Genomic DNA, 25,472 nt, shown 5'->3' on the forward strand with positions numbered 1-25,472 from the left:
CCATAATTCATATAGGTCCTGCCCCTCTGTTCTCTGGAACCACAGCTCTCTCCCAGGGACCATCTGTGCCTGAGAAGGAGGGACGTTAGCCCACACAACTCTAGAAGCCTGTGGCTCAGCAACAGAAAACAAGTCCAACTGTGATGGAGGATTTCCTCTGAGAGTAATTGTCCAGCAAGTGCAGGAGGCAAAGCACCGTTGTGTACTTCACTGTATGCAGAAGTAGTAAATTAATCCCTTTTTAGACATAGGAAACCACTGCTGCTAACTCCAAGCCTTCCACTTTTAACTGGTTTTGTTGGGGTTTTGTTGGGGTTTTTTGTGGTTTTTGTTTTTTTTTTTTTTTTTTTTTTTTGCTTTTCTCAGATGGTTGTACTGCAAGAGTATTAAAACAGGTGCTAGCTGGCAGCCTCTGTGGTAGGGACCTCATTGCTAGTTGTTTGTTTGTTTTTTTTTTAAGCTGATCAGAGATGGAGAACTGAATTATCTCCTTTGAGCTGTATCAGCGTCATTTTATAATACCTGAGCTCTACCTCCTCCAGCTGCTATGCTGCACTAACACATGCCTCCAAAGCGCTCTAGGGGGACATACTGCTCCTTGGTGCATTATCTTTTGAAATGTCTCAAGTCCCTGCACAGAAGTACTTGCCACATATGGCAATGATTTCCCTAAGATAACAGATCAATTCTGTGTCAGTATCTGCAGCTTTGCCTTATGGCCCACTGCCCACTGCCCAAAGTCACTGGACGCTTACCACACCAGCGATGTTGCAGATAGACAGGGAGAGACAATCTTATGTCTATTCCATCTGTCTGTAGGGTGCAGCCACTGTATTCTGCATGGGGAGGAAAAAGGTGTTCTTGTACCCTGCTGCTGCCAGACACAACTGGATAAAAGCTGGAGTTCACTAGGCTCGATTCCCCTTTTATTAAGCTCCTGCTCTCAGCAGTGGGCACAGTAGCTCACCTCTTAAGCCTGTACTTCTGGACTCAAGAGGAGCAACACATTCATCTTCCGGCTAGTGCCTGTTTCATATACTGAGAAGAGTAATTTAAACATAAAGTGTTAACCATGCTCTCTTTCCTGCTCCAAGTAGGGCAGGCATTCCAAATTCTTCCTGGAAGTAAAAGTCAAGTGTACCATACCACTGCTACCCAAGAATGTGACTTGCACTCCATGCCCCAGGGCACTATCAGAGGCAGCAGCCCTTCCCAAGGGTGGGGAAAGGCTCCACCTGCACATTCTCTGCTCCTGTTCATTGGTCCAGTTGTTTTGGCTTGACAAGACATGGCATTATAGCAGGCATTGGAGCACCACACATCCCAATGGCACTGGAGGTAAGGCAGTCCCTCTCAGCTCCAACTGGAATTCTGCAGTTCCTCTCGGAGCCAGGTTGGAAGGGGCTGCCCAAGTCTGTTCATCAGCTTGGATAATTCAATGTTGTGTTCCCGGTAGAACTCTCTTAGGAACAGCCGTGACTGTGTGGAGAATACAGACCACATTAGTGTGAAAGAAAATGTTATCCTCAACACATTCCACAGGGCATCTAGGACACAATTTGTGGGAAAATCAGGGTTGGTTTGCTGGGATGTTTCTCCATATCATGCTGCCAACAGGTTTGAGGCAGCTACTCACCGAGGAATCCATATCAGGGTATTTTCTTCCTTTACTCTTTCCTAGGCATTTAGTCTTTCCTCCATCTAGCAGCTGGCACCAAAATCCTTTTGCTTCATCAAATCTGAAAAGGACAGTTGTCTTTAAAAGACATGACCACAGGCCCAATTAGTAGCAGCAGAAATTAAGTAACTCTATAGGTATTTCCCAATTCAAGGCTTTACAAATTGGATTTGGGTTTATTTGTGGTATTGGTGTTCTAGCACGTCTCATCATCCATTCTGACCATGACTGTTTCAGCTCCATGCAAACTGCAGAGGTAACAAGGTGTTAGAATATTTGTCTGTTTAGCTTGGGGGAGGTGAAATAATAATAAATCTTTTAGTGTAAACGCTTTAAACGCTTTGTATTAGGGAATCCTCCGGCTCCTTAAAGAGTGAGTTTTTATTTTCTTGCTAAAAAAACAGGCATGAGACAATACTGGGAACCATGTCTGGGTCTGGTCTGTCCAAACATGAGCTTGAGGTTTGAACAAATACCAATACTGTTTAATTTTTGCCCTGTCTAAGGGTACCAGCCAGGACCACCACTGTAAATAGTCCATTTACCATCATATGTGCTTCAGCAAGTGAGGCTTCCCCAGTGCCCTTCCCCTGGGGATCCATCTGCCACCCATGTGAAAAACATCTGCAGGAGAAATGAATTGGTTCTTCTCTGCTGCTGAAGGGCAATTGCTGTATGCCTGCACACATACACCCCATCCACTACCCTCAACTTGCTTCAGCTGTGAAAGCACAGGTTTCAGCTGCAAAGAACATTCACCATCTCCAGTGGGTGTGTAGAGTTTCCACTGAAGACTGATAGAGTCACAGTTCATCTTCAACACTTAATCTATTCAGATTAATTGCACTTGCACTGGGGGCAAGGCCACAGTAAAGGCCTTTAACTGAGTAGCAGCATGGTAGTGGCTCCACATCCTGGGATAGCTCAGGACACCTGTCAAATGTGCTGTCTTCCGTAATAACAGGCTCTTTACCTCAAAACTCTGCAATGTATCCTTAAGCTCCATCTGGTTGAAGATATGAGCAGGCAGCCACTTTTTAATTCTACCTCTTCTACTTTGTGAGATACAGGTATAACAAAAAGCACCTTTTCTGAAACCATGAAGACCATTGGAATTACTTCTCTAAGCAACTTCATCATGTGTCTCTGTGACAGTGCCAAAAACACCCCCACCCATTGTTTTTGGAAAGCCTAATCACTGGATTCCAGTCCCAACCCTGCTATCTGAACCTGCTTCTAGGGTTAGGTATACCTCTGAAGCCTTGTCAGGTGTTTTAGGCAGAGATTCGAAGTATTCTTCCACTCAAGTACTTATTAATATCATACTGGGCTAAGAACTTGCCCTCCCAAGAACAATTTCCTTACCTGAGGGCCTGGGTGTAGTTGAAGAGTGGCGTAACTCCCAAGAACTTCTGGATGTTGTCCATGACAGAGGCAGGGTTGTGTCTCAGCTCCTGACCATCCACAATGAGAAGCTGAAAGGACAGCAGAGACAGCAGCCACCTTAGCTTCTGACAGTTTGTGCTGAATGACACCCATGAGCTTCCTCGATCTCAAAACTGCCCTGACACATGAGTAAAGGCTGACAAAGCTTGTTTATGCTAGAGCAACATGGTGCAGGGGTGAGGCTCATTTAGCACCACAGAAGTTATGACAGTACCATAAGTACCATAAACCAACAGACCATCAGAGGCTTTGCCTAATAAACTTGCCTTTAGTCAAACTCCCTGTAACTGTGTACTAAGGCCTAGCAGTAGCATGATTTCAGACTGTCTCTGGGAACTTCATGTATTCTTTGTAGATGTCAGCAGCCAGTGTGCCAAGTACCTCTGTACCCTATGATTAATCTCCTGCTACATGTATGATAGACAATAAATTAGCAACATTTGTACTAATAAATAGTCACATGAACTGAAGCCTGGGCAAGGCAGGAAGGTAGGACAAGCATGGTGTCTCTGGCTCTATCATGCCTCACAGCAGTTACCTCCAGGAATAGTAAGGAAATTAGATACAAGCCCAAGAATGTTTTCCCATGTCTCTTTTAGTCTTGGCAGATCTGTCATGCACAGTTTAGGCTGCTACTTTGGCAGAGAATGAGTCTAAACAGGCATTACAAGCTTCTGCTGGATTACAGACTGAGGGTAGCCCTAGTAGCAGAAAGGAACTTGGAAAAAACAACTCCTGACTCACTCTATTAGGCAGTTTCTAAGTTTTTTGGAGAATCAAGTACACTAATAGTCTAAATTATCTATTAACTGACTTTTTGCAAATGTGTACACAAAACACAGGAAGCTGACATCTCTGCAGTGAAGTTTCACTTCAAGAGACAGCTAAAGGCTTCACAGTATGGGAACTAACAAGTGTCAAGAGTCCAAAAGCCTCCCTTTAAAGCAATGAAATGTCAGCAAGTAGCTGAACACCTACTGGGCCTTAAGAGGGTCCCTGGGCTGCAGGCTTCCAAGATGAAAGGAATACAGACAGTGCTAACACTGCTGTGCTTGCTGATAAGAGTATGGTGGAGCTCTCTGGGAGAGCACAGTGTACTCACTTTCACAAATACAGTAAAGTGCAAAATCAGAGTATTCAAGCCTGATTTCTTATCAGGTCATAATGGGAAAGAGCAAGTGATTCAACTCCCAGAGGGCTCTGTGAGAGCCTGTGCTGCCAAACCTCCTACCTGCCCAGAGGGGTAGTACGTTAGCCAGCGCTCCAGGTGTGTCGAGTACCAGCCAGGGAGCAGACAGCGGCTTTGCAGGTTGCGCAGTTCCTGAGGGGCCTGGGATTTGGCAGAGATTACTTGGTAGAAGGTGTAATTGAGTGCCACAGGGTCATTGTGAGCACGCTGGTGCTGAAAAACATAGGCTGTGTTTAGGAGTGGGAACACAACATCCCACCTTATACACCTCTCTGCAGATCCCACCGACTCCACACAACCACCCACTGCCTTTGTCAGTAACTCTGTCCACACGCTGCAGGCAGCCTGCATCATGTCCCCTGACCCTTCTGTGAAAACTGATCCACGGACTTTCTGCCTTGCCCCCAGAACACCTCTCTGGCCCTCACCCATAGAACAGTGCAGGGAAGTTACCTGGTACCATGAATAGGCTCGATCAGCAGGGTTGATCAGAACAGTAATGATTTTGGCTCGAGGCAGCAGGGCTGCACCACGTTTTGGTACCACCTCTGTGTCAAAGTAATTGGCACTCTTCTCAAACATGAAGTCTGTGCTGGCATTGGAGGGTATAGGAAAGAATTCCATGTACCTGCCGAACAGATGGGATGCTGGTGAGCAGCATGGCCCAGCCAAGAAATGGCACACAACAAAACAATGCTCTTGCTGCTTTTCAACAGGCAACCTTCACAGGACAACTGCATCTCCCCTGTAATGCACTGAATGGGCAAATGGGTGCAGAGCTGGCAGATGCCTGACTTGGAAAGTGGGTGCAGAGCTGGCTCCACCTGACTTGGTGGAGCATCATGGAGAAAGTTGAAGACGATAAAAGGGTAAGAAAGTATTTTGCTGTGAGTGTGTTCCCCAAGTCCTCGGTGAGGGTAATAGTTGCAAGCTGTGCAGAAAAGAGGCTTTGTCCAAGAGTAAGGTCCAAGTCAACTGCTTGCCCTGCCACTAACCCCTTCTTTAAACTTGTTTAAATCACGTGCCTCTGTACTTTGAGTCCAGAGATGAGATGCAGGGCAAAGAGCTCTGCTCTTCCTCACAGGAGCTTATCAAATTAGTAATGTGGAAACTTAAGACATTCAGGTAGTGGTAGGATAGAGGGTAATGGGGTGACAGGGCACTGCAAAGCTGAAATTTAAGCTGTACAATGAACTCAAATGTTAGACTAAACACAAAATTTCTCCTCCTGCATGTGATGTTACACTCAAATCAAGTTGGATGATTTTTCCAGGGGATGCATATAAAAGCCTAAGCTTTCTAGGCCTACCTGTCAGCTAGTGCAACTGCTCTGTAGTACTTGACTCAAATGAACTTTCCTTAAGTACAAACCACCTTTCAGTACCTTTTCAATGGTCCTCTAAGTGATCAGAGAAGTTAGACAAAATCTACAGCTCACAGGCAAAGAAATCCCATGGCAGAATGCCTTACTGTCACACAGCCATCCCTCAGAGCCACGGGTGAGGGACTGCAGAGTTAAAGCTTTGAGCAAGAAACACCTTTACAATTTCTCTGCCTGGAAACACAGTGGTATCATAGTGCCAGTGACACTAGAATCTCTCTGCCAGGTACTAACAGTTTATCATAACTGCGTGCTTTTACAGGTAAAGATCAAAGTATGCACATGGATGCTGGAGCCAGAGCAAGGAATGCAGTGATGGCTCTAAGTCTAAAGGGCTCAGAACAGCAGGAAGGTTGTCCCCACTGTACTACCTGTCTTAACTCGGAAACCACAGAGAACTTTTCAGTGAGCACACTGTTGTCTGTTTTGCATGTCAAAGGAAAAGATACCTCCTGACTGAAGTGCATTGAACAAAGACTGAATTTTTAAAGCTTAACCATGCCTAGAAATCTCCTGGTGAACAGTCAAGAAAATCAGAAACTGCCTGTCCTGCTCCTGGGGAGTAAGTGGGGCTAGCAGGAAAACAGAGAACATGCACTGAGCAGTAGCAATGAAAACAGCTGTTCATTAAGAGAGAACCTACTAAGGTGGCTGAGGTGGACAAACAGTGATTCAAGAGAAGACATGGGTGCACCATATCACAGAATATGAGACATCATAGTTCTTACCAATCAATGCCTTTATGATAGTTAGGTCCATTAAAAAACTGTATCTCCTCAAAGGTGGATGGACTTGGGAAGTTACTGGTGACTGCTGGATGCATGGTCAAGAAGAAGTGCACAGCTGTTGTACCTGCAACAGGAATCAGTTAATGGGACTTGGGTAACAAATGCTGAATGCAAAGCCTTACCTACACTGCAAAGACAGCCCCCAGATGGGCACATTCCTATCATGCGTCCCTTAATTCATGCAGGTTACAGCAGCAATGACACCAGGGATGCTGGGAGTGAACTTGACTGAGCAGTTCAATCCCACATTTCATCTTCTGCAGCTGATTTAAGTCACCTCCTTAGCGTGACAGCTGCCACACCCATCTTGGCTGCCTCCACACCTTTTTTGCTGTGGTTGCTCAGCCACACTCTCATGAGCATATACCTGCCAAATGGGACGTGGCCTGGGCACTGTAGGACAGTATTGTGTGTTCAGGAAGGAGATATGCTAGGGACAAAATTAGTGTCCTCAGATGAGAATTCAGCTAGAGTTGCCTTGGCCTACCTGTAGATGTTTTCCCTTTACCATGTAGAAACAGATAATCCTGCTTAGCACACAGCTCTAGGCCTCCAGGAGCAAATAAATCAGCTGAGAGGTTTGGGTTTTTTTTTTCTGCATCACTGCAAACAGCTTGGGCCATAATACAGGAGGGCTCATGCTGCACACACACCAACTGAGCTTCACAAAGGCAGCAGACAGCAGCCTGGCTGGGACAGGCTTCCCAAGGCCAGGATGACAGTTTGCTGTGCATGGCTGGCAGTTGCTGTTCCACTGCACTACAGAGAACACCTACATTGGACAATCTGGCTTTGGCTGAAGAGATTTTGCTCTCTTCAGCCTGGATAGTACTTTTCAGTAGAGTATATACTGTCATGTCACTGCCATACACAGGGACACAGCAGTTAAGAGGTGGTGACAGCAGTCAGACAAAAGAGGATCCCTGCCTCCCACTGACAGTGACATGGAGCATGCAGTGGGTACACTGATCTGTCACAAAGCGCTAGGAGGCTTTCATCATCCCCCTCGCTAAGATTGTGTTTAGTCCTGCTGGCAGCTTATGTTGTGACACTGAGAGGTCTTGTTTTCTCTGAGCTCACGTGGAAAAGGCGAAACACAAGTCTGCAGGTTCTGCAAATAGCACTGAGCCAAGCAAACTGCCAGGGTGCAAAGTACTGACAGACTTGCCAGAATCTGAGATCCTCTGACATCCTCTGCAGCCATTTCGCATATTGCGCCAAGGGCAGCCACAGAGATCTACAGCACTGACCTTCCCAGCTCTCCTCTCTGGAGGAATGAGATGGAAGCTGTAATCTATCTTTACATAAAGTATTCACATTACCAGTTTTCTGAGGTCCCACAATGAGGAACTTTGGAAGTCGATCGCATGTTTTCTCTTTGGACCAGATATCCTTGTGCCTCTTATCATCACAGGGATTCTGCAGCAGAAGCGATAGGATTAAGTTTTACCACAGGAGCTAATGGAAAGGGGAGGAAAAGCTGGAGGGCCAGCTCTCTTGGGAAAATGCTATTAGCATATGTAGAATACTTCACAGCCATACTGCTACTCTGCCAGCCACCAAGAAGTGTTACATATAAACATGGGGGAATGTTTTCAAAAGCTCCAAAGTGAGATGAGAGCCAAAACCTCTCTGAGAGCCTGAGCGACAGGCCTTGCCCTATGTAGCCATGATGGGCTAGGCCACCATGATACAGCTCAGCATCTGTGAACTTCTGGCAGAGAGACAACTCTATCACCTTCAGTTCATTTAATCTGTTTGTTACCATGCAGAGAGCTGCTGCACTGGGATAAAATGGAATAAGCATGTTTTTCTTTAATGAACATGAATCCTGCAGTGTGAAATTACTTTCAGATTAATCACATTAACAAGCCTGCAAGCTCTTCTAGCACCAAACAAACAGCAGCAACTCTTTCACGATCCAATGCTTGCAAGCCTGCCCCCTAGTCACTTACGACAGCCATTCTGGTCTCTAAGCTCACATCTCAACTGCGTCCTACTGCTCCTACTCCCCACCCCTTCCACCTTGCAATTTGTCACTAGCAGCTTCAAGCCACAAAGGTTAAACCTAAAAGCTTTATTCATTATCCTCTGTGCTCTGAATCACATTTTAAATGTGGGTCATACCTCTTGGAAAAACTACTAGGAGTGGTTAAAGCTGTCTTCTCACCTGCCACAAAGGATTCTTCTCCTGGGGAAAGATTTCAAAGTACTTTTTTGCAAGTTGGACAGGGGGCAATGTTTGCAAGCGAAGGTTGGTCCAGCACTGCACAAACTTGACCAAGCTCTCAAAAGTGTACAGTCCCAGACGGTCATTCCCATAGTTGGACAAGTGAGTCATGAAGATGCTGATCTGAGAATAGGAAAGACATGGGATACTGGTAAATCACCTAACAGTACCACTTTCTCCAGCTTGCCTCAGCAAGAGGCTGCTCACATCTCAGACTGCCCTGGCTGTCTGGGTTGATGGATACCCATCTGCCAGGATACAGCCCTGCCTTGATGGAAAATGAAGTAAATGTGCTTGCAAGACAGGAGGAACACAGGCTTCTCATCCCCACCTGGGAATTGTGTGAAGGTGATACCTGAGCCTTGATGTGTGGCCAAAATAGTTTCAAAATTCCATTCAGGCAGCTCTGGGACGTTTAAGGAAACAAGGGTTAGTCAGTGACTCTCTCCCAGTGAAAACCTTGGGGAGACTCTTTCATGGGACAACAGGGGCTTCCCTCCCTCTTCCGAAGGCACAACCAGGGCAGCTTCTCTAGCTGCGGTGCCTGCTGCAGCAGAGGAGCAGGCAGGGAAAGGGGCAGCACGCTGCAGTCCATGGCACAGCAGCACAAGGGACAGTTTCCACAGGAGTTATTTCTAGGCCCACAGCCTGTCAGCTTTCATTCGCTTTGGAGTTGACATCTCAGGTGTAAAGGAACAAATGGCAATTCACAAGCATCTGAGCAGGGACTGCAAAAAGACATTGCACCAGGACATAGTCCTAGGAACAGATAACAGCTGATAAGGTTTTAGTTTACAAGGGCCCTGCCAAGCATGAAGATGTAAACCCCTAGAGTGAAAGTGGCACTGAGCACCCATGGGTGTGCCCCCAAGCACTGCAGTGCTCAGGAGCTGCTGTGCTATCTCTGCCTTGCCAAGCCATCTCTTCTCTCAAGCAGATTCATTTCCCTTCTGGCTGTTTTTCAGTATTTTTACTTTCAGAAAAGAGAGCAAAAGATTGCTATCGGCTTGACTCTGGTGTGTGGCTTTAACAGGTCCCATGGAATTGGGCATTGGGCATCCCAGTGCCCACTGGTGTAAAACAACAGCAGTTTATCAAACACAAACCACACCACCACTACAAGTTAGTGAAAAACAAAAGAGGAATACTAAGGCAAATGTAAGAATTACTATGTGGATGATTTAGTGCTCCCTGCCCAGTGTCTGCAGGTTGGGGAAGAGACCTCAAGCACAGCAGGGACAACCATTGCTGCACTGTTCAGGGCTAGATCCTGATGATGCCAGGTAAGGTTAGCAGGCAACAACAGGCTTCCCTGGCAGGGGGCAGGAATGGCTTTCCCAACTCACAGTAGGGGAAGAGCAAAAGGAGGAAGAAAGAGACAGATGGTCTTGGGATGAAGACATTTGCTAGCACTGAGGAGGTCTGAAGTCACTTTTATGCCCACTGCCACCATGGAGTCTCAGTGTGATAAGTACTGACAGGTAAGTAGCTTTTTGTGCCTGACCCATCCCCAAGACACTGCGAAATAAGTTTAATCCTGTCTATAATGTGCTCACACCCCAAAGTCTTTTGGTAAGCAACAGAAAACAGTGGTAAAATTCTGAGACACGTGAAAAGTAAATGGAGTTAAAGATTTATCCCATTTGTCAGTCTGTGAGTTTTTCACTTCTGGTTGCCTACTGAGCTGACAGAGAGGCCCTGCCAGATAGTCTCTGGCACCTATACTTCAAAGAGCAATGTGTGCTCAGTGCTGTTGTGCAAAAAGGATGTGCTAAATACAACACAGAGCAAAGGACAGAAAGACCTTCTGCTTAACTGCCACAGAGCACATAAGGTGGCAAAAGGATGTGTCTCATGTTCCAGGAATGAGAGAGCAAAGGGTGGCTTCTCTCTTTGACTTGCTAGTGAAACATTTAGAGGAAAAATTTGCTGCATGGTCTGTCTCACTGGCATAAAAACAACTACTGCAGCAGGGAGGATGGAGGTAACCACTTGGGGCCCTTTCAAGACTGGCAGAATAAAAACCTACCCTGCATGTGATCCAGGTTAGCAACCGTGCCTCAAGACTGACTACATTTGGTAAAACGGCTCACAAAGGTAATGTCACTGGCATTACAGTACCAAGTAACTAGATTTAGAAGACAAGCCAAGCTCAACCAAAGAGCCTTTTCCTATGAGTGTGCAGTCATGTCCTGTAAGAGACATGCACTGTTTAACAAGGACTGGCAGCTTGCTCTGCCTTCTGACAGCTACTGCTGCCAAAACAGCTCTGAGCAGTACCTCTGACATTAGCTACACTCAAGTCCTCTCTCTCCCTCCCTTCCATCCACACCCAGTGACCCTGGGGACTGGCCTGGTAATAACACCTTCCTCCTCTCCCCCTCCTTTCCACTGTTAGCAGGCCATGGCTTTCCCTTCCTTTACACTGAGGATAGACAAGAGGAAAGGTCACAGGGAGCCTAGAATACAGAGGACAGAAGGGTATGAGCATCCTTGCAATACATAACAAGCAGCTGTGGGCACAGCAGTAAGCTGCCTGTGTAGTGTGAGCAGGAGTGTTTGAGAGGTAATCAGCCTGAACGTCAATAGCTATTGTCCTTCCTGACATCAGATCTTGTTCACCAGTCAGAAGATCAAACCTCGTCTGTTTGCACTGTGGAGTTAATCATAGACATACATGCTTGGAGCCTCCTGCATGCATACATCCACTCAAAGGGAGCTGGAAGCACCAGAAAAGACTGAAAGAGCCTAGCCCAAGTCTGCCGTGGATCATTGCTGGGGCTACAAGGCTGACCAGCTTTCTATCAGGTCTGGGAGATGGCTTTATCACTGAGGGGAGAATGCAAGGATCTGAGTCACCCTGTAAACATAAGCAATGAAGAGGAGCTTAAGAGCACAGTACTCTGAGTGCTGACAGAGAGAAATGCTCCACTGCCAAAGGGAACTGAAAGTGTAAACATCGGGAGCATCTGAAGGCACCCGAGAGAGTTTTAGAAGTCACAATGAAGAGTCAACAGTAAATCTGGCAAGCAAGCCCATCCTGTACCAGACCACAATCTTCCCAAATATTTTGGATCACAGACCACTGCCAGCTGCTTTGATCATCACATGCTCATCACTAAAAAAGGGTAGCACTAGACACTATGTTTCTACAAATTCCTTGGCACAGCCTTAGAAGGCTGTGAGAACCAGCAGTGATCTCTGGATTATAGTCTGGCAACTGGTTTTCCAAAAGAAACCTAGAACTCTAAGTTTCACAGTGGCTATTTCTGCATTCTTTAAGATCTGACAATTATGAAGTGGGACAAGGTGGAATTCATCCAACATATGGGAAGAGAAGCCCAGAAAAAACATCAGTTTCTTTCCACGTGACCAAACACTCCATATGCAATGGAAAAACTACTACAGACTTAGATTAGGTACATTTGGTGGTTGTGTGTAAAGATACAAATTCTGTTTCAGGTGATAGGGACAGAAGGCAGGCTTCCAGAGTGGGAAGTATGAACACTGACAGCTTTTTAGCTAGGGCTATTACAGACCCATACCTTCTGCAGATCATATAGCAAACCAATGCTGGTCACAGGCTAAGCACAAGGCCTGTTTGTAAACTACAGGCTGGCTGTGTGATGCACCCTGAGCACATTGTGAGAGTCTTCTCACTGTCACAGTTCTACTTCTAGGAGTAGAGAGGCACTAAACAGTAGAAGAAAGAGACAAGAAAAAAAGTGAGCCCACTGAGGAAAAAAGCTTGATTTTCCAGTTCACTGAGCCTCAACAGCCCCAACCATAAGTGGCTAAAGCTGAGTATCCAACCCTGCAATCAAGATGCAAAAGAAGGAAGGGATGAAAGAAAACATCATGGTGAGCACAGCCACCAATGTTACATGATAAATCACACTAACAAGGACTCAGTGACTGGGACCAGTACTCAAGCGTTTTCACCTAGGATGCTAGAGAGAAACAACCTACTTTCTCTCTCAGATCTGCTTGCTTGGCTTCTTGCCCATACTCGGGCACTGGTGGAAAATATGTATGAAGGAGAACTAAGAGGGTAGAAATCTGGAAGTCATGAGAAGAGATTAAACATCATTATACTCATGAGCAGCTACAGAGGTAGATGTTATAAAATCGCTATCTAAACCTGTTAGGGCAACATCCACTCAGAGAAAGGGGTGACAAAAGGTGCCAAATACACTTTAGTAAGAAAAAAAAATACAGGTGGGAAATTGCAAAAGTTACTGTATAGTCAAAAAGTGCAGCATAGCTTCCTGCCGCAGCAAACAAGAAGAAATGTGGGGAGATGTGATCTGTGGTTGGAGAAGGCTACAAAGCTTCATCTCTATCCATTCAGGATTTTCTAAAAACGACTGGGCTTTTTATGTCTCTTGCCACTTAGTACATCTTCCCAGCCTCAGTGGAAAATGAGAAACTCATGTAATTTGCCATCCATGGCTAAGAACTGGGAAGGAACTGCAGAGTGTCAAAAATGCATTAGCTTGGTGACTTGATGGAGCTGTCAAGTATTGTAACGGAAACAGAACACCTACGTTAGACCCAGATCCCCCCAAAATGCCTTAAGGCTACATCACAAAAAACCCACAAAGATCCTTTCAAGTGTACACATGCTGAAAGAAAGGGGAGGATGCTTCATAATGGAAGCACAAAGAAAGCAATTATTCCAGACAAAACAGTGAGCCAGAGGAAAAGCCAACAGGCAGCAGATACGTGTGGAACAGAAGGAGCCAAGGCACATCTCGCTTCTGATTCATGAAGATGCAGCAGCCGTGGTAATGCCCACTCTATGTGGGGCCACGCTTAGCATGGCACCCTAGCCAGCTTCTCCCTGTGGAGTATTGCACTTCTCAATGCTCAATACTAATGCTTTCTTCACAGTGTGTAAAGCAAAGCAGCATTAATTAGCAAGTACTTCTTTGGCCCTCCTTCACATCTCCTTAGCATCACACTGGAGATGGGAGGTTATAATGACTCTCCCAAAAGATCTAGTCCTATCCCACATCAGGCACATAAGCTGAGACACCCATGCACCAATCCCTTTTTCAGATGAGCTTACTGGGTTCAGGAGCACCGTCAGGAAGAGTTCACCACCACGAATGCTCTTGTCCAACTCCTTTGAGCCACCAGGATATTCATTATAGAAGATAGTGTGAGTAAAAAGACCACAGGTCTGTCGAGGCAGAACCTGGCAATATCAGAAAAAACAAAGTGAGGTAGGAGGCAGATGCAGCAGAACCTAAGCATCACTCTCTGGATCAGTATAAAGAGTAAGGGACATAAAGGACATAGGCTGAAGGGACTCGATGTTCCTCCCAACCATTTACTTGTCACAGTGCAAACAAGTCAGTGGGATTTTAGTTTAATCCTGTGGTGCTTAGGTTTGCTCTCCCTTCTTTACCAACCTCTGAATTGCACAGAGAAACACAGAAACTGCCCTTAGCCAACTTTTCTCTTTGTGTGACTTAATGATTTTGGAAATACTGGTGGTATCATGATTAATGTCTCTAATGTAGGTCACTAGGAGACTGTCCCTTGGGTAGGCAAATGGGTCCCAGTCACACAGCTGTACTCACCATGATTCCATTATGGATGAATCCACGCCGGTACCGAGCAGGCCGTAGGTGTGGGTATTCCTCTGTGCTCGTTACCTGGATGCTCCACACTGATTTCCATGCCTCATACAGCTGCGTGTGGACAGGATAAACCCCAGAGTGATGTGGGGCTACAGCATAGCCCAAGTCTGTGGGAATCCCATGCTCCTGGAAACAGAACATGCAGCTTGATCATTTGATACTTGACTAATATCCTTAATAAGGATATTTAACTAATATCCTTAACAAGGATCATGTTTAGCAATAGACCCCAAGATGGAGCAAGGTGACAGAGTAACATGAAAACTCTCTGGACTGGGAAACCTGTTTTACACATCTCTAGAAATATAAGGACGAATCTCTATCAGTAAAGATATCCAGCTGTAAGAATGGTCTTGTAGCTTGCAGGTGTGACAAACCAGATTAATTCTGGTTCCTTGGCTACTACAAACTAATCAATGGTGTTAAGTGACACATCTCACTCCCACAATGCCCAGATCTGAGTCACTAGAGAAGGAAAACAAAATTTGCTTCACAGATATAAAAGGAAAGGAAGATGATGGCTGGGCTCTGTCTTGTCTCTAGCAGTTCAGAGGAAAAGCAGACAAGAAGCAAGAGACTCTTGAGGATAAAGATACAGGGCCTGGAGCCATATAAAAACGACAGGAAATATCTGAATGTAATGGTTTTTAATTCCACTGTGTGGTTCTGGTAGTAATGCCAATGACGACAGCTCTGCCCTGGTGATGTACACTAAACCCAGAGCCCCTCAGTGAAGCAGCAATCTTCTCCTTCCCACCACTAGCCTGTTTCATGTGAAATGTGTAACTGTGTTCTGTGCTTTGTCTCTTCGCAAAAGACTGCCCTGTTATTTAACTAGGAAAAGAGGCCTGAATTGTTTCTATAATGCTGCAACCGTGCTATGAATTCAAGATCATGCCTAATCTGTGTGTCATGGGAACACAAGACAGCAGCCTGCTATTTCCAAGGGGATTACCATCAAAAGAACCAAACTAGGGTGAATAGGACATTTCTTTTCAGAGAAACATGTATGCTATATTCAGCTCTGGACTGTAAGCATCAAACAGACATCATTCCAGCAGGATGTTCAAGGCTTTCCCCTTCTCTGTCTAAACCAGGGAATTTCCCCTGGACTTCCTAGATAAGTAACTTCAGCATTGTCCAGGGAGGCTAGAAGCAGGGCTGTTATTAGCACACAGGGCAGTACTGAACATGTGACTTCTTTACAAAACCACAGTGGATAAGGATGTACAAGGAAATGCTTTCTCACTGCTACACTTTGTAAATTAATTTGGTGTGGATGGTAATGCTACAAATTCACACCTCAGCAAAAAAGAACCTTGGGATTTGCATCCTGAAACAGAGTGGAGCTGCTTGGGGCCATGCAAGTGCCAGGAAACACTTCCCATCGCACAGACAGGCACTGTTTCTTGCCTGAAGACAGCAGGAGTCATGTACCAGTTTAAACTTTCAGAACTACTTTTCTTAAATAGAGCTGAGTTACTAGACCAGTCTAGAACAGCTATTCCAGAAGAAGAATGTTTAACGTTTAGTACTGTAAACAAACTGTAGTGATCCTTACCACAGCAAACTGTTTGTTGAGCTTCATCTGCTCAGCTAGTACAGTGACATTGTGGAAAAGATGAGGCTGCATGTGACTCCACATGTGAGGAAACCACCAGAACTCCTTCCTGTGTTTGAGCAGCATGTCGTCCCCTTCATCTTCCTCATCTGTGCCTACACAGGGGAGAAAAAGAAGTGCAAAAACAAAAGGCAGAATAGGGGCTCAATGTTTCAAAGCAGTGGCTGATCCCTTGCAGTGCTGAACTGCTCCAACAGAGAATCAAGTTCTAACATGTTACACACACATCCCCTGCTCCCCAATATGTGAGCTATACACAGCCACTGAGACAAAAGAATGCCAGGGGCTTACCTGTATGGTAGAATTTCCCTGAGAAGCCCAGATTGAAGGTGAAATTCGGAACTAAAGTTCTCAGCTTATTCTGGGTGCTCAGCAAAGCCTGTTTAAATGAAAGGAAAAAGAAATATTCACATTCCCTTGCTCTGTAGTGTCTCTCTGTGTGCTACTGGTACCCAGTTTGGTCTAAAGAGTCTCACAGGGCATGGGGCTAAGGCATTGTTCCTGTGGAGTGGAACAGAATAGCCAAATGCTCCGTATACAAAGCCTTTATTTAAAGTCCTGCTATACTATACATTTTAAAACCACAGTCAGATGATGCTCTCTAATGTGAAAGCCCCCAAGTGTCTGTACCAAGGCAAAGGGACAAAAAAAATTTCTCACTTCCAAGCAACAGATCTCTTCCCCCTTCTGGGTTCAACCTCAATGCTCCCTTCCTCTGCCATGTTGGCTGGGATTTTGCTGTTGAACACCTTGCCTTTTCTCTGAGCCTACATGATAATGAAAAGAAGGTTGGGGCAGCACATGGTACACAATCAAAGGAGGAAAAAAAAAAGTAAATATTATTTGAGCACTAACTAATGGATCCAAAAGGAGGGAGCTTTTATTTAATGAGGAAAGGTGGATTAACAGAACTCCCATACAAAGAATTCTATAGCTGCTGGGAGGTATCCCTAGCTCTGTGTCCTTGGAAAGTGCCAAAGCCCTTTTGTAGCAAGGTTTCCTAGATTCTGGAAAGAGAACTTGGGGAGCTGACATTCACAGTTATCACATCTTCTACAGGTTCTCTCTTGCTCACTTGTGTCTGTTTTGAATATCTGAAGTAATTGCTATAAGTGAAGGGATGAAACAAGGCTTGTGGTACAAACCCCAAGGTCCAGCAGTGTACAGAATAAGACAGCAGACAACCTTGGCAGAACAAAAAAAGCCAATCCAGAGGTTCAGTATGTCACAGACAAATAAGACAAAAACTAATTCCAGTCAAATTTCGTCTGCTGGAAAACAATAGAAAGAGAAAATCCTTGAGATGCATGCTCTGCTGCTATCTGCATGCTGCAGTGAAAGCGTCACTGGTGCAGCTCCCTATGGGAGAAGTTCTCAATCGGATAAGGACCTGGCAGCAGGGCTGTTGGCAAGTGGCAGAGATGGTCCTTGCCCAGGTGGTTATTTAAATGTTAATGGTTTTGCCAAGAAAGCAATGGATCGGTGGCTGCACCAAGGTGAAGGTGTTGACCTCTTAACAGCAGACTTGGGCTAGATGCAAATACACAAGAGGAAACTTGGCACCGTTACTGGGGAAAGCACACAGACTTTGCAAACTGTGTGGGAAAGATGAGCAGATCCTTCTGCATCAGCTACCCAGCCCCAGGGAGCACAGAAGAACACTACAGTGCTGCCTTCACACGATTCACACTCTATAGGCATTGTCTGGGTACACTGCACCCTAGGTAGTGAAAGTGCATTCACAAATGCAGACTCATTCAGTGGAGGGGCCAGTCTTGACACCCACCAGTTAAGGATACCCTGACAAATCACTGCTGTCACTAATATATCAAAACAGAGCTGGCCAAACACTGTTTGCATTAATTTAAAAAATATTATTTCTTAATTTATTTCAATCATCCATCCACTGCAAATGTATCTTGGAGCAAAGAAGTTAAGTGGTTTCATTCCCAAGGCAGGCAGCTCATGACCTCTCACACATGGCAAGGTGGGAAGAACAGATGGATTATTTCTGCAGTGCTGCTGACACTCTCAATGCACTCTGAGGGAACCAACCTTTCAGACTTGTCCCTAGAGACATACAACAGTAACACCAAATGCTGACTGGGACATATTACAAAGAACCCAGCTCCTCCATGGCCACATGCCTACCACAACCCTTAAACCAGTTCCCATCTAAGAGTAGTATTTTGAGAAAGGTATGGCACATGACATCTCCCAGAATTTATGAACACAGGCAGCGCTTTTTAAAAGTGGTATGCCAGCAGCACTGATGGCTGATGCCTCCTTTGCTGATGCACAAGATCCAGCACAGGCAACGGGAGGTCAAGCTTCCCTCATGTAAGCTTCCCCCCTCTGTAAGAACAGGGACTCAGTCTATCCTCCCTGAAGTGTAGAATAAGAGCTGTACACCTCTCTAAAGAGAAGCACCTGTCTCTCTAGCTGGATGACAATACTACATCAAATTTGGGACCAGCACCTGGAACACATCACCCAACATTTTAGACAGGAATGTGCCATTTTTTTTGTCTGCAGAACTGTGCCAACCCTCACTGCTTCTCCCTGCTGCCCTGAAAGGCACATCTAACTCCTCAAGCCTGGGTAGGAAGGTAGAGAGAAGAAAGACAGTGGTTAAGAGGCTTAGCATTCCTCTGCAGAGGGAGATTTCAAGTCTGGCTGGGGTTACCATGACAACACATCTGTCTGATGACAAATCTCAAAAAAGCCCTGCTCCAGCAGGCAGCAATTCTTTGTGTCCAGGGAGGCACCAAGCAAGAACCACGGGGCCCCAGAAATTCTGAGGCTATGAGGCCTTGTAGAGTCCTGCTTTCTTGGTGGTTTATCAGTAGTTTGTTGCTAATCATGAGCTATCCTTCTGCTGACGTCCTTTGCACAGCCACATCCATGACATGGCATAGGTTTGAAGAAATGTCTTTCCCTTGCACAGGACAAGAGAGATTTAGGTGCCAAGGAAAATATTTGGAAATGTGTTTCAACAAATTATGCATTCATTGTTCCCTAGCACACTGGTTCAAAGATGTCTGTGAGCTGCAGTGAGGTGAATCAATATAGATGTGGCAACAAGTGGGGAAGATGACACTTTGCTCTGCTCTGACATCTCTGGTTTATGTTTTCTAATTCCATTCTAAAAATCCTTCCAAAATGCAATCAAGCCCACTAGCTAGACAGAACAGCCCCTTCCCCAGCTACACTCCCTGCTAGAAGCTCAGCAAGGCCCTTCTCAGGAAGGAACAGATGGGGTCTTCAAGAGATTGCCAGCACTGTCCACCAGAATTGATAAGCCACATCAAGGCCAGACCTGATTCATGCTTGTTGCAGTCTATCAGAGAACATCCTCTGCAACTCATGACCTGTATTTTTGGAGGCTTTTAGTACTTAATCGGGGTGGCTGTGCTGCAGGGCAGAGAGACATCTCCATTCTAATGCACATTTCTGGTCACAAAGCAAAAAAGGTCTAAGCTTCAGTCTAATGTTTAATGCCCGTTGCTTTAAAAAAGACTTTTTAAAAATCTCATATAATGAAAAATGTTTACTTCCACACAAATGCCAGAAAAAAGACATTTAAAATGGTGCTTTTTGTTGCAACACATTAAAAAATACAAACCTCTAATATTTCACTAATAGATCTGCAAAGATTTACTCAACAGTGACTGCAAGCTCTTGATACAAGGAAAGGTAAGAACTCTCTCAAAGGGGTTAAAATTCTAGGAGCAAGAAAGAAATCATGGGAAGCCACAGCTCCCTGATTGTACCCTCTTTAAGTTGTCTTTAGGGTCTAGTCCTTGGCATCACAATAATACAGGAGGCTAAGCCTTCATGCAACTCTGCTTTTTTAGCTATGAAAGCTTTAAGTTCCAAAAGTCTTTGTAGTGATTTTATCTGTTTCATACAAATCCTACCTATTATCTCCCCTCTATCTCAGGTCCTCCTAAAAAGGGGCAAAATGGGGAAATATAAGGTTGAGAGTCAGATACTGGAAAGAAGGATAACATGAAGCTAGGAAAACAATACATGATAAAAAATGGAGGGAGTACCACAGCGCTTTGACAGCCTCTTCTCAACTGTCCATACAAAGCACATGAGGAACATGTTCCAAAAAAACCACCTTCTTCATAGGAACTGCCCCTGTAGACACTGGGCAGCACATTCTCAAGAGGATTTTCTGCAGCCATCTAATGGTCCAGCAGTATCACTGGCATAGCTCAAGACAACAGCATCAAAAGAGAAAGCATTCGTGGTTCTGATAACGTTAGAATCAGGGAGGTAGAAACTGTTGAGAATTTCATTTCAGGCAGGATCATCTTCTACAATCTATAAAGATAACAGCTGGCTGACAGCCACCCTCACCAGATTTTCTCTCTTCCACCCTCACCATTCATAACCCAAAATGAAATGACTGTCCTTGATTCTCACTTAGCTTGCTCTCAGACTTGCTAGCAATGATTGCTCACTATTTATGTCCTCACAATGATTACCAGCAAAACAGACAAAACCTCATCCACTTAATCTTCTTTCCTCATACCTAAAGACGACCAGGAATGATGATAAAAACCAGATCCTTCTGCTCATCTTTGTTGGCCAGTTTTACAGAGGTTTCCTAAATTCCAAGGATTACGAATTTAGAAGAGACTGAATGTGGAATAATTGAGAAGCAAAGGGATTCTCTGGATTTTGTTTTGTTAATTATGTGCAGCTCAAATCTCTGGTAAACTTTACAAGGGAACGTTTTCCTTCTGCCATTTCCAACTGTTTCATTTCAACCGAGGACTGCAAGCTCCTGATGCAGCCCTTTATCAGAAAGCGGAACTCGAGGGTTATCATCTTTAAAGTATAAGCAAGCACGATTCCCATTTTTCTGGTTAAAGAAGAAAGTGATTCAGCTCTCCTTTAAGCAAATAAAATTATTTCTCCTCTCACACAGGATATCTACCATGGGCATGCATTTGATCAAATTATATGCAGCACTTTCTTTTAATAGTAATTTTGTCCTGGAAGCTCTCTGATCATGGACCTGCATATGGCAAACAGGCTCACTGGGACAGCAGAATCAATTTTATACCTTCACACAACATCCAATCTTCAAACTGCTGTCCTGACCACTGTAATCTAAGCTTTAAGATAAGGAGCTGTGTGTTGAGATAACAGCTCTGAAACAGAGCTTTCATATAAAAGGCCAAAGAAAATACCAGCTGTTCTGTCACTATTATATCCCCTTCTCTCCCCATGGTGAGAGGCTATCAATGAAGCCATGCAGTTATTTCTTGCTTTTAAAAAATAAAAAATCATTAACCTCTCATGGCTCTGCAATCAGAGAGCTTATTTTAAATGGATAAATCTGGGTTTTATCTGCTTTGCCTGAGATTCTCTGCTTACTGATCACAGATTATTCCTCCATTTCACCCTGTTAAAACCCAAACAAGCATCTTTTGGAATTATCTTGTCTGGGTTTGTTTTCAACATCACTAGCACAGCCTTTGTTTCCAAGAGCTTTGGCCTCCTATCTCCTGTTTTCCCATGTGAGTCTGTAACCTGCACAAACACTTAGAGAGGTGACTAACTCTGCTGGTTTTGGACTAGAAGGTGCAAGGCCTACTTAGGACTAAGGTAAGATTGTGAACTTTCAAAAAAAACCCCAACTGTCAGAGCATTTCAGCACCTCAAAACACAGGGACACTGCAGTGAAATGAAGAAAATGTTAGCGTTTTTGTTAAATAAGTATTATATACAACTGTCTCATTTTTCTAAAGCTGTCTGCTTGGAAATACTTCTTTTTATACCTGTTTGCTTAGAGAGTTACAGTCAAAGGTGTCTCCGAATAAAGCAAGTAAAATAATGACATGCAATTAATTAGGGCTGCCTCAGGCATGCAGCTTCAAATGAAGTGAAAAGATAAAGCTAGCTCCAAAGACAACGGGGTTTTCCTTTTCCCCAAGCTAAACTTGGGATCAGAAGCAGAACTTAAAATCTCTAAGACCTGAAAAAATAGAGATGGACTGAGAGACCCGGGGCTGCTTAGTCTTGAGAACAGAAGACAGAGAGAATCTTATCAGTGCTATACATATCACAGGTGGGTGCTAGGATGAAGGTGCCAGCCTCTTTTTGGTGGCACCCAGTGATAGGGCAAGGACCAATGGCTACAAGCTAGAACACAGGAGGTTCCACCTCAACACAAGGAGACATTTACAGTGACGGTGACAGAGCACTGGAACAGGCTGCTTGGAGAGGTTGTGGAGTCTCCTTCTCTGGAGACTTTCAAAACCCACCTGGATGTATTCCTGTGTGGCCTACCGTAGGTGATCCTTCTTTAGCAGTAGGGTTGGGCTTGAGGATCTCTGGAGGTCCCCTTTCAAACCCCAACATTCTGTGATTCTGTGGTATTTTGCATGGATGCATAAAACATGCAGAAAAGATAGTAAAACTAGAGAGGAGGAAGAGTGCTCTTAGGAGGATGTAATAGATGAGGTTCAGATAAAGGGACATATGTACAACATTATTTTGTTTTATACCCTTGCCTCAAATGTTCTGTGCCCTTGGATGCAAGGTTAAAGGATATCTCACTTTGAAGTTGTCTTAGAAACATGCTTGGCATGCTTGGCAGATGCTGTCACAGGCTTATTGTCATAATTTGTGGTACCCATGGAATTTCATGCAGGACCTCTCCAATGGCAAGTACTAAATGGGAATCCAGAGTAACAACCTCAGTACACTTGGAGAAACAGGCAGAGCACCTGCTGTAATGGCTACTAACCAGAATTGATCAGGAAGAAAGACTGGCAAGTCTTTGGCTCCAAGAGGCAGCATATGTACATGTCATGAGACTTTGGAGAACACTTTATCATACTTTCAAGGACATAGAACTAGAAGGGGCACTTAGTTTCTCACCTTCTTCCTACCTGTTTTCTCCTTTGCCTGTCTTACCCTCTTCTCCTCCACAAAATCTGTCTCTGTGTCTCTCCCACATCCTTTCCTAGTAAGTCACTGTGCTACTCAAGGAACTGCCAAGAAAAGCAAACCACAAAGATGGCATCTCTCTTTCCCAACTGTAAGGCAACAGAGACTGTTCTCCTGAAGGCTTGGTCTGAGCATATTTTCCTGGTGAAATTTTGAATATTCCCTGCCCAGGGACAGGGGTTGTTGATGGGGAGCAATGAAAAGGTAGATAAAACATTTCTTTTCCCACTTTGGTTATGTCCATAAACATAGACTATAACACTTTACACTGCAAGAAGTGGCCCACAGTTTTGCAATGTAATATACAGTTTATACGTAAGAGATAGAATATAGTTTTTCTATTCTAACACAACTTACCTTTTCCTTTTGAAAGGCAGAGTTTACACCTACAAACAGGTTAACAGAGAAAATCTGCATTTACCTGTTTACTATATTAAAGAAGAGACAGGATAGACCACCACAGGCATCCTCCCCTTAAATTCAGAGAAGCCAGCTACAGGTCCCAAAAGCAAAGATGCTCCATTTAAACCTGAAAAACTATTGAGAGCATCACATCCAGTGCCTCAGCATCTCTGCAGACTACTTGTGTTTACAACAACAACTGCAGCAATCAACTCTCAAATTAAATATAGCCTTGACTTTCCTGGCATATCACACACACACAAAATTTGTTATTCTGGGGATTTTTACCTCCACGTCAGACACTTTCATGCGAGTGCCCTCTTTTCCCACAAATATATCATCAATGTCGACAAGGATATAGCGATCAAGTGTGAGACAGAGGCGCTTGCCAGTCAAGTAGGCAATTGCATCCACGAAAATGAGTTTGTGCAGCCAAAAATTGAGGTTATTGCCGAAGAGAACTCGCTGGATACCATCATGCAGACCTAGGTCCTGCACCACTGTGGCATGCAACGCTTTGTGGGTGGCCAGGTGAGGAATAGAATCTGAGGACTTTGTGCTGGCCAACAGCACTGGCTCATAGGTGCTATGGTTTGACTGGAACACAGTCCAGTCATCACCAGGCAGGGGACCCTGCTCTACCTCATTGGCCCGGGTGACATAGAGCAGGGGAGCACTTGGGTTGATGTGATAGTCCCGCAGCCCCAAGTTGGAATGTAGGAAAAGGGGAAAACCCTTGAGTTGTGCACTGAGCAGGCTGTTCTCGTTGGCTTTGAAAAAGCCTACAATCCCCACTCCATACTCTACACAGTATTTGTCCAGCAGCTCTCTGTTCCAAGCATCTAGGTTCACATACTTAAGGATGTTCTCATAGATAATAAGAGCGTAGCGTCCTCTATCTTTGTCTGTCAGAGTGGGCATATCCCCTTTGCCAGGGGCGATCTCTGTCCTATATTTAAACCGGCTAGATTCCAGGATGGCCACTATTTCCTGACCCAGTTGGGAGTAAATGCTTTCCACAAAGACTAGCACCACAGGATCTGTGCGTGAAGTGTCCACAGATTTCGTGAGCCTCCAGCTGGCTTGTGGTGGGATCAAGACACGGTGCTGGTTGCTGCAGTCACTGAAGGGCAGGGGTGGTGGCTCCTTGATTTTAGGACTGTTAGTGACGTAGTAAGCCAGGATGCACATGGAGATCAGGCTGAAGGCAATGAGCAGCAGGATCAATCTGTGGAGCTCCAGCTGTCGCACGTGCCGCACTACTTTCCACAACTGAATCATGGTGAGGCGGGCTGCCCACCCCCGCTCACGCTCTGCACCCACGTCGCTCTTGAAATCTCCGGTGCTGCCGTGGTAGTACCCAGCAGCAGCTCGCAAAAAAGAAAAAGCAGCTGCAGAGAGAGACAAAGCTAAAGCAAACAGCTACAAGGCTAAACTCCCAGAGAGCTGCCATTTATCTCAAGTAACCATGGCCCTCAATTCCCATCACTCCTTTGTGTGCTTCCTCCTTTTCCTCTCCTCTCCCCCAGGAAAGTCTCTTGAAGAAGCGAGGTTTCCTGAATCTTGTCTCCAACAGCAATCAGTCTGTCATCCCCTGCACAACGGTTTCAGCTCAGCCTTCCCAGGTATCCTGTTTCTCATTTTGCTGTTATGCATTCACATGATGGCACCTTCTCTTTGCATCCTGCAATTTAAAAAAGAGAAAGTCAATTCTTTGTATGGACTGGTGGTATTTGACAGGTTTGAGATGAAATGGCAGGATTGGCAGGTGCTGGGTGGGCAGCATCACTGCTGGCAGACCTGTTCCCTGTGAAGTGATGCACACCATTTGTGTGGGAGCTTGGCAGAACAACCATAACAGTCTCTGGAAGAAAGGTCCTGACAGTGTGCAGGGACTCAGTATTTGCCTTGGGTGAGATTCTCACACACTGCAGCAAACAGAACAGGTGTACCTGACCTTCCCACACTCCGCTTTATACCACTGACCAGAAGACATGAGTCTCTTCTATTCTAGCCCATATTTCATAGAATCACAGAATACCAGGTTGAAAGGAACCCCAAGGCCCTCTGGGCCAACCTCTCTAGGTGATAGTGTAGTTTAAATGAGATTGCCCAGC

General features: G+C 45.0%; 1 protein-coding gene across 1 annotated transcript; it reads right to left on the reverse strand.

The window, feature by feature from the left end:
• Positions 1-1,255: 1,255 nt before the first annotated feature.
• Positions 1,256-24,636, reverse strand: NDST2 (N-deacetylase and N-sulfotransferase 2). Its single transcript, XM_054382067.1, has 13 exons — positions 23,644-24,636; positions 16,273-16,360; positions 15,922-16,076; positions 14,301-14,486; positions 13,784-13,912; positions 8,653-8,835; positions 7,805-7,901; positions 6,423-6,546; positions 4,767-4,941; positions 4,356-4,526; positions 3,044-3,153; positions 1,637-1,739; positions 1,256-1,479 (listed from the first exon to the last, which is right to left on the reverse strand). The coding sequence occupies exons 1-13, from the start codon at positions 24,634-24,636 to the stop codon at positions 1,354-1,356; spliced, it is 2,640 nt and encodes an 879-aa protein (XP_054238042.1). The 3' UTR covers positions 1,256-1,353.
• Between the last annotated feature and the right edge of the window lie 836 nt (positions 24,637-25,472).

This window comes from Indicator indicator, chromosome 7, assembly GCF_027791375.1.
Source record: "Indicator indicator isolate 239-I01 chromosome 7, UM_Iind_1.1, whole genome shotgun sequence".
NCBI lineage: Eukaryota > Metazoa > Chordata > Aves > Piciformes > Indicatoridae > Indicator > Indicator indicator.